This window comes from Pholis gunnellus (genome assembly GCF_910591455.1).
Source record: "Pholis gunnellus genome assembly, chromosome: 6".
NCBI classification, from domain to species: domain Eukaryota; kingdom Metazoa; phylum Chordata; class Actinopteri; order Perciformes; family Pholidae; genus Pholis; species Pholis gunnellus.
The window spans coordinates 19,885,198-19,895,000 of record NC_136532.1 but is presented as its reverse complement, the minus strand read 5'-3'; the positions used below and the strand labels follow the sequence as shown (position 1 = coordinate 19,895,000).

Here is a 9,803-nt window from a genome sequence, read left to right as displayed (position 1 = left end):
TGACACAATGTGTTATTGAAATAAAACATCCAGTGCAGAGCGCTGACACTTTTTTTTTTCTGCTGGTGCTGGGGAGGCGTGGATCTCGCTCCCTTTTGACATTCTCGTAGCAGCAGTCGCTTCTCCTCGAGGCAGGACTCAGATGACACCACCCAGCCACCGACCGGAGGAGAAAGGAGGGAAGCTCTCTATATCTATTCTCTGAGGATGAACTATGTTTTGGCACCGGGACGTGTTTAGAGCTTCATCAACTGAATCTGAGAACCGGAGAGCGTTCCGCGTCTTTACAATAGCCGCGGCAATACTTTAAGAACAGTCTACTCCAGACGCTGGCACAAACGGAGCGCTGGTGGCGGAATGTGAAAACCCACATTTTTAGCGCATGTTCCTCTCCGTTGTGCACAGCCTTCTCCTGCTTTCTGTGCGGTTGGAAAGCGGAGGAGGAAGGAAGACTTTTCGCGACTCGACCCCTTGCCTATGGACGACGGCGGTCCTCTCTCTCCAAAGGCTAATGCTTTCAGTATTGCCTCTCTGATTTCGGTTGCAGAGCAAGCAGGAAACGCAGCGTCTGACAAACAGAGCACCGGCCTGGACAAGCCAGACCTGCGCAACCACAGTTCCTTTAAAATGCACTACAGCACTGTCACTCGGGAAATGGAAGGTAAATCACTTTGTTGATGCCTATAGAGCTGCTGTAGCATGTATACGTCTCTGAAATCTGCATGGTTAATCGACATTGTTAAAAGGCACAATTGAAGGTAATGCGCAAAACCACATATGGTAGCGTTGCATGAATGAAATAATTGTTTAAAAAAGAAAAAAACATTCTGACACAGTTGGCCCACTATGAAAAATTATGCAAATGCATTCTTAGTATAATCACCATCAGGGAGAATTCTGCAGGCAGAGTGGAAAAAAAAGTTTCCCATTTCAAAACCCCAAAGCATTGTACAAAAAAGTCAACTTTAATTCGTGGACAGGATCACATTTATTGAAAACGAAGCCAAGAGGAGGAGGGTTTACACGGGCACCCTGTGCGTAAACAGACCATTATAAGAATATCCAGATCAGAGGGGGGTGTATAATCCATTCCATAGATCGATCTGTCCAATAACGAGGAAGCAACTGTCACATGCCTGTTTGTTTGTTCATGCAAATCAACGTGTGTTTACCTTGTAAACCGTTTAAACTCCACTCTGCCGACCAGATCCTCTATTGTTTGCTAACGGGGGTGATGTGGGCGATACCCTTATCCAAAAGTTAAATGGGTGCCGGAAAGCCCATTAAAAAGGGGCGCACTTCTCTGTCAATCAGTCTCGTCCCAGGGCGAGGAAAAGGCACATTACCTGCAGTTCCTTATCTAAATAGAAATAAGAACCGGTTTTATCGCAAAGGGGAGGCCCTCTGCGTCAGATAAGAGAGGAGACTGGGTTGCAGTGTAACACACTGCAGCAGCGCACAACAGAGGCCGCCCAGAGCGCAATCGATCCAAAGCATAAAACTCATTCACACGCACTCGAAGCTTGTTTGTGAGTAGTTCAGCGATTCTACGCGAGCATCGCAGTTTTGGGAAACATTTCGTCACTATTCGGACGTTCGCTATTTTAGATCAGGCAGTAGCATGCTGGCAGTGGATCCAACCTCAGGGATTATTGAGCAGCCGAGACGGAAACTTTTAAACCGAAAGGGGGGCATTTGTGCGTGACATCTTCATCTGGAGTCCTGCTACTGTGTTTACTATCTGTGTTCTAACCGATTTAAAGTGCACGGCAAATTCAGTAAATCCAGTTTTTTGGGATGATTTCAGCCATATCCAGTCCGTGGCTGACGCAGCTGTCCCATTTTTGCGATGTTGCAGCCTTCACGACGAGCAGCCTGAGCAGCCTCAACACGCCGGGGGGCTACCACCTCTCTCCGTCCCCCGGGGACCCCTACAGCCAGCATGAGTCCCACTTCGAGCCCTGCCCGGCCGCCCAGCACAACTACAACTACCCGGGCTCTAACCCGGGCCAGGCCCCGTCGAGTGACGGCGGGACTCCCAACTGCTCCTCGTCGTCCGCCAACTCCACACCGAACGGCAAAACTATAGTGAAGAAGAACCCCAAAGTTGCCAACATTAACGTCCAGCTGGAGATGAAAGCTTTATGGGACGAGTTTAATCACCTGGGCACGGAGATGATCGTTACCAAGGCTGGCAGGTGAGCACAAATGATCCGCTGTGAAGTTGCAATTCTTCTTATGAACATTCGGGTAGACCGAATAAATAATACAGAGTACAGTAGCTTTATTGTAACAAATATTACTCGATATTCTGCGCCTTTCTATATAAAATGTCAATATGTTTGAGTATTTATATGCTACTGACGCAAATCAGATTCGATTTAATTTGAGTGTTTAAGAAAAATAGATATTGCAAATACTTCACACCAAAATGAGGATAAAGGAGTTTCCTAAAAAATATATATCAAATGTTTTTCTTCTTCTGGAGTTCATACTGAACCATTTTTTTCTAACTTTTTGCTGTTCAACTGTTGTTGTTTGTCTTACTTCAAATTACATATTTTAGGGTCCAGACTGGTAAAACTGTATTACATTATGCACTTAACAGAAATCATCGTATTGCTTCTTGCACATAAAACTTTATAAATATGTATTTATACAGCGGATGAATTAAATGAATGAACACTGACATAATATTTGGACTGTTTGTCTTTATTCAGTTTATTTCATTATAAGCTGTGCAGGTGAGCAGTTCAGGCCTGCTGCTGGATGTGTTTTAAAGACGAGGTCAAACGCATAGAGGCTTCCATGTGTGCCGTGTTAAATGTTTGTATCGGCTGTAAACACCATGCTGATGTGCTGCGTTTTATAGACCCAATAAGAATAACTGTGGCTCTCAGCTGCTTTCCTTCACCGTCAGTCTTAATTTTACGCACCGCTGTTCTACGGAACATTGTAGCCGTTTATCTATGGGAGTCTTTACATGTGTGAGCGGGATCAGCTCCTGCACAAGCTCAGTACAGTGTTGCAGTCTTGTTTTTATTCGCCTCGACACGTGTTTACCCTTTTTCTTATTTCCTTAGTGTCTGTCTGCTTCCCTGCCTATCCTCATCAGTCTGACAACAAAAATCAATTTTCGAACCATAAATTGCAGGAATACACACAAATGATTTGATTGGGTTATTAAATAAAATAATAAAACAGATTATGAGCACTTAAAAACATATATCTGATGTGAGATTTTGGCCTTTTAATTTACTAACTTTAGAAAAAAATATATCTGGATTTATACTTGATTCTGTCGCCTGCTTCTAAGCAGGACAATATTTATCCCAGCGTTGACCTCTGACCCTTTTGGAAAGCCGATCAAATGTTACACTATTACGTATAATGTCATTTTCAAGCAGTAAACGCAATGGCGCGTGTAAACGTCTCCAAATGTCGTCCTGAGTTTTTCTGTCTTATAGTAACATATCGAGGCACAAGATAATTGATTTAATCCTTAAAGTGAGGGTTGAGTCCCCCGCTCTGCGCTGTCTCGCAGGAGAAAGGAGATCCGCAGCAGAGTACTTTAGAAGCTCCTTCAGCCTCACCTAGCCACAACACTGACGTTAATTGAGCGTTGATTTTAAGATCCCTTTCACTGACTCGGTGGATTACTCAACTTTCAACCGATGTTCTTGGGGATATGGATCTGCCCTACACAGTAACCTGGATGAGGTTGAATCCAACATTTCTTGGGTCAAATAAGTGGTAAATAATGAATAGAGGTCAGTACCTCTAAATATTTCCAGTCGTATTTTTTCTCATACAAATACAATTCAGGAAATTATTTTTCCTCCCCGATAAAACGACTCGGTTCTAGTGCCACACCTCGCCTTCCCAAATAACGCCCATCTGCGCGCGTGTAAGCATTTCCACTAGGCTGTGTGTGTATAGGCCTTCGTGTGTCTGGAAGTCGTCAAAACAGCAGAAGAGAAGGTAAAGCGTCTTGTAAGAAGTTACAAAAGCGGAGCAAAAAGGGCAACAAACCCAACGTTCCCTTCAGATGAGGAGGGGAGAGTTTTATTACGCACGGACTGAATCACTTTATGTCGTCTTTTTGTTGCCTCCAGCTCGGGACAAATTAAGCTCTGTGGGCCTGGAGCAGCTTGTCTCTCTGCAAACATGCAGCTTTTTTTTTTTGGAATAATACTTTGGCAACACATTTGTTGGCTCCTCTGACGAATCTCAAATAATTAAATCAGTTATAGGCCTACACCACCGTTCACGCAGATTAACCCCCCAAAAAACATGCAAGCAGCAATAGCAACCATTTAAAGCTTATACATTTAACAATCGCCTCGTGTTTGTTTTTTTGTCTTAACCAGGAGAATGTTTCCAACTTTCCAAGTGAAAATATTTGGGATGGATCCCATGTCAGACTACATGCTCCTGATGGACTTCCTGCCGGTAGACGACAAACGTTACAGGTAACTTGCTGGATGTCTTCAGATAACTGCAACACACATCTGTCGCTATAGGACCGTAAAAAGGAATACATTGATTGGAAGGAGAAATTGATGTAGCCTAGTAATAATTGTATGCATGAATTTACGAATGCATATAGGCTTTATTACTGTACAGATTTATACTGGAGCATTTATCAAGATTTCTTCAATTAACTGATTCATGCCCAAAATATGATGATGATATGCTGACATTAGAGACACAGTCACTGTCATATTTTTCCCTATCACGAAGCCTATTGTAATTTCTGTATAACCTCATGTCAACACGTGCATGGGCATTTTGTATGCATTTTATAGGCGACTTTTATTTCAGTAAATAAAATCGGACAGTTGGAACCTTGCGTCTAATGAACTTTCTTTCCGATCAGGTATGCCTTCCACAGCTCATCGTGGCTGGTTGCCGGTAAAGCTGACCCCGCCACACCGGGCAGGGTCCACTACCACCCGGACTCTCCGGCCAAGGGCGCCCAGTGGATGAAGCAGATTGTCTCTTTTGATAAACTCAAACTCACAAACAACCTGCTGGATGACAACGGCCATGTGAGTACACGACTGGAGAGCATGGAACAGAAACTGACAAGACCACAACAAATATACAGTATGTGAGACCAAAGTTCCCGTAAGAACAATTGTCATATACCAACGGCAATCACTATTGTAAATAATGATAGAATATACAGCGATTTAACTGACGTCATGTAAGAGCAGCATTACTTAGCACCATAGTAAGAGTGTAAGAGTTTTTCGACACCTTAAGAGGCCAAAAAACACCATAAAGTTGTGACTGCATTAACTTTAAACTCATCATTTAGAGACAATAAGTCCCAACAGAAATTGTATTACTGGATGATCAACAGTATTCGCGCTCATTATACAGATACAAGCGATTTGACAGTTGTAAACTTTGATATTTTTTACCAATAGTCGGATGTTGCCGATAGCCTATTTTCAACCCACAAAAATGGCACCGCGCATCAGGCTTCACTCCAAAAATAACGGCATGGAAGTGGAATATTTCACCACTGGAAACATTTTTCAGCCCTTCCCGCTTGATCTTCCCCTCTGTCTGGGTGTTTCTGTCTGTCGCTGCAATCATTGGGTTAGTTGTGAAATGAGAAAGACAACGGGAGATCTTCGAGTTCTGGGGTATATAGATGGGGGTAAAGAAAGATGTTGTACATTTAAATGACAATTGTGCTGGACGTGGCTTTTACATGTTAAGATAAATGTCATTGACATATTTCTAATCACACTCCTGCACATTAAATACAAGCAAGTAAGTAATTTCTGCAATAAATGCCATTTACCAAATCTATATCCACAAATACGTGGATCTTAGAGGTGGTTCACAAAATTTTGATATTTAGTAAATAAGATAATTTTCAATAGGTTTAAACTGCCTGTTTGGTGTTAGAGATATTACAAATCATTGTATTTAATCTGACAATTAATTTGCTCGATCGTATTCATGTTTATTATAACCCAATAATAAAACTGATGGAAAATAGTCTGACTCGCGGAGCTGAGCCTTTAGTCCTTCTGTGCATGTGTTGCATTATGATTCTTTATGAGTGCTGATGAATCCTCTGTTTTTTTACAGATTATTCTGAACTCCATGCACCGCTACCAGCCCAGGTTTCACGTGGTTTATGTGGACCCCCGCAAGGACAGCGAGAAATATGCCGAGGAGAATTACAAAACCTTTGTTTTTGAGGAAACCCGCTTCACAGCGGTCACAGCGTACCAGAACCACCGGGTAAGAAGCCTTCATTAACTACACGAAGCTCACGCATGGGGTGCTGTGCAGCTATATACTGTATGTGGGACGTGACCCGAGTCCATAGATTGTGACATAAACAAGACATTTGGTTTAAGCATTATGGGTACACTGATACATGATACAAAATATTACCATAACATCATAGGCCTATAACAAGGTCACTTCAACTCAAATGTTATCGTTATAAATAATCTGATTTGTGCTTGCCTCGCTACCTTGTGCAAACACATTAACGAATTAATGAATTGTGTACAGTTATGTAGCGCAATCTCTTCCATTGCTCGCTTTTGGCGCGCACACGTTGCCTCTGCTCTGTGCGCACAACTGTGCGTCCATTTCCTCGTCGCCCCTGCTCTGTTTCCCATCAGGCTCGGCGTCTGTTTAATAAATTGACACATCGGTGCATTCAGCTGTTGTTCAGGACGACTCGTAACGAGTGAAACCTTCGAACACAATTCGGGTTATATCCGCAATTTAGAAGTACTATGTTGAAGAGTCTATGTATAAATATATTGCGTTTGATGTTACAGAAATGAATGTTACACTATAAGCCCCGGTGGGTAGTTCCAGTGGGTTAATTATGGGCTTTATAACGTGACTCAATTGGAGACAAAATTACATAAATTAGCAGAATTTAATTTGAAACGTTAAGAAATGATGATAATCAATGTAGTAAATGAATACTTAGCGCTGCTGTGCCTGTATGGGAATCTACAAATGAGACACTATGCAGCTGTAAATGTTACATAAGTGTTAGTCCACAATATGCTCTGCAATAACTTACATTAATTCAGGTGTGTTTTAAATAACACTGACTGAACGTGATAATGTCCCTCTTAACAGCAGACTTGAAACCATTTACTCACATATTTTATTAAAGACAAATGTGATTTTTTATTTATTTTTTTAAAGACAGAAGGGATTTTCCATCTAAAATGTCGGTCCATCATGAGTCAATCACTGCTGTCCTTTCTAATAGAAATCAAATGCAACGACTTGTGGAAATGGAAATGACATTTGATGATGTGCTCTGGATTTCAGATCACACAGCTGAAGATAGCCAGCAATCCCTTTGCAAAGGGCTTCAGGGACTGTGATCCAGAGGACTGGTGAGCATTTACACTCAAACAATAGTCTTATTGGAATGTTTCCACGTGATATAAATACACTTAACAGAACCAGAGAGCATTTGCAAAATAGATTTGCGGTGTGTGTTATCCCACACAGGTGCCAGATGGGTGGAGATTGCCTCATAGAAAACACAATAAGTTCCATGAAGTTAAGAAATCACTGGATATTGTTTGAACGTCACTCGACAATGCGTTCTTGTCACTGACAAATTACCGTCCACTCGTAATCGTAACAATAGAGTAAACCTCACCCATCTGGTATACGCAGGCTTAGTGCAAAGACATGTTCCAAATGCTGCTCATCCAGCTCTGGAAATTACTTTCTTTTTTCTGAAGCCATTAAACTGAAGTTTATGGGAATTTTTTATTAACTTGTCAATGTGCAAATGCTCAGTACATGCAACAGTGTAAACTCTTAATATGTGCATTCATCATTTGAACATATAATAAAGAAACTGTGCGTTTTGACATTCATTAAATGAGTATGTAACCGAATCCATTCTCCCTGCTCCAGGCCCAGGAATCACAGGCCAGGCTCTCTGCCAATGATGAGTGCCTTTGCCAGAACAAGAAACCCAATGTCATCTCCTCCTCAACAGAACGGCACAGAAAAAGGTCCGCAGCTCACTCTGTTTCATTTCAAAACCCATGCCTGCTATCAAACATGAAACAAAATAGTCACATTAAGTTATTCAGCCTTTAGAGGAAATGTTTTTAATGTCAATTGTTGGCATATTTCACCTCATTTTCTGTTAAACTGATCCTGAACTTAAGCACAGTGGTGCATTTGCAGAATTAGGTACTTTTAATTAAACCGTCAAATACCAGCCAGTCAATGTCATCCACTGCCAACATAATAAGAGATTGTTATGCTATTATATAAGTGCTTAACAGCTTCCTAAAAAAAAAATAATGATTTTCTTGACATGATGTTTTAATTTAATAATAATCATTTGAGTCTCACCTTGGCTTTAAAAAAACTTTGAACGCATCTGAAGGAATCTTATGTTTTGATGGACGCTTCCTATTTGGAATGTATTCTGCAACAGTTTGAGTGAAAAGCATAATTTTATTGCATCAATATTCTTAACAATAACATATTCATATTTACATTTATCTGGGTTTCACTGCAGACCTTTATCAGTGATCTAAACACTGCTTTCAACATGCGAATAATGTAATAAATACTGCTCATTTTGTACGTATTACAATCGTGAAATGAGAATTTACAATGTATCACTGTACTGTGTAAATTGTTACTTGCTCCATCCAACCCCAAAAACACGGGTATCAGTATGAGCAGTCAGTGCGGAGCACAGAACTGAACACACGCACTGTTTAGGAAAGTATACATAACCTCGTAAATATTGGCTAGCCCTGACTGTTCTCATGTCTCTTCCTGCACAGAGGACAGTAGGCGGGAGTACGAGCGAGACCCCAGCGGCACGCCCATACACGCCGACCCGGCTCACCAACTGATGTCCCGGGTCCTCAGCCCCGCCTTGCCCGTCCCAGGAGGCCTTCACGGCGTCTCACTCACCAGTGGCCGACCCAGCCCTCCCCACGACCTTCGCTCAGACCCCCACGGTCTACCCCCGGACACCCTGCACCACCACCCGTACAAATACCCCACCACCTATGAACACTACCTGGGAGCCAAGACCAGGCCGTCACCCTACCCTTTACCCAGCATTAGAGGACACACGTACCACCACCACCACATGAACCCAGCCACAGCTAACATGTACTCAGCCACCAGCGGCCCCTCTAACTATGACTACGGGCCCAGATAATGACTGCTGTCTACCAGGGCTAACGGCGCTCACTGTTGGAATGGAAACAGGCAGGAAAGGCAACACAGTCCTGTCTGTTGATGGCTTACGCAACCTGCGGGGTGTGTTCACGGGCTGAAACGCTGCTGGATAAACCCCGACGTATTTATTTAAAGGAAATGCATCTTTGCGTGAAGCACGGGCACCTGCTCTGAGTCCTTGAAGAGGTCTACTCTTTGAACCCAAATGGCAATAGTTCCACGCCGGGGCACCTCCTACCTGAGCGGTGCAGACATTGAGCCAGCAAACAGAGGAGACAGGAGGGACCTCTCCTTAACACAGACAATACCTTTCATCACAGACTGGAAATGAATTCTTTTTTTTGTGTTGGATGCACTTTTTGATTTACCTTGTTTTTATTGCTTTAAAAAAAAAAAAGCCATATGTTATATAGTCCATCAACCTTCTAGGTAGACGAGATGTTTGCATGTTGAGCTCATCAGAGGGGGTGTCGAACACACCCAAATGTTTTTGTTTTTTGAAAAGAAAAAAAAAAAAAAAAGATTTGATTTTTGAAACGTTCTGAACATCTTGAGCCGCTCTGAGAAGC

At 42.4% G+C, this 9,803-nt stretch overlaps 1 protein-coding gene across 1 annotated transcript; it reads left to right on the top strand.

The window, feature by feature from the left end:
* The first annotated feature begins 453 nt into the window (after positions 1 to 453).
* Positions 454 to 9,803, top strand: tbx1 (T-box transcription factor 1). The gene is made up of 8 exons (XM_079160970.1): positions 454 to 661; positions 1,808 to 2,198; positions 4,371 to 4,472; positions 4,880 to 5,051; positions 6,112 to 6,267; positions 7,333 to 7,400; positions 7,936 to 8,036; positions 8,829 to 9,803. The coding sequence occupies exons 1-8, from the start codon at positions 478 to 480 to the stop codon at positions 9,212 to 9,214; spliced, it is 1,560 nt and encodes a 519-aa protein (XP_079017096.1). The 5' UTR covers positions 454 to 477; the 3' UTR covers positions 9,215 to 9,803.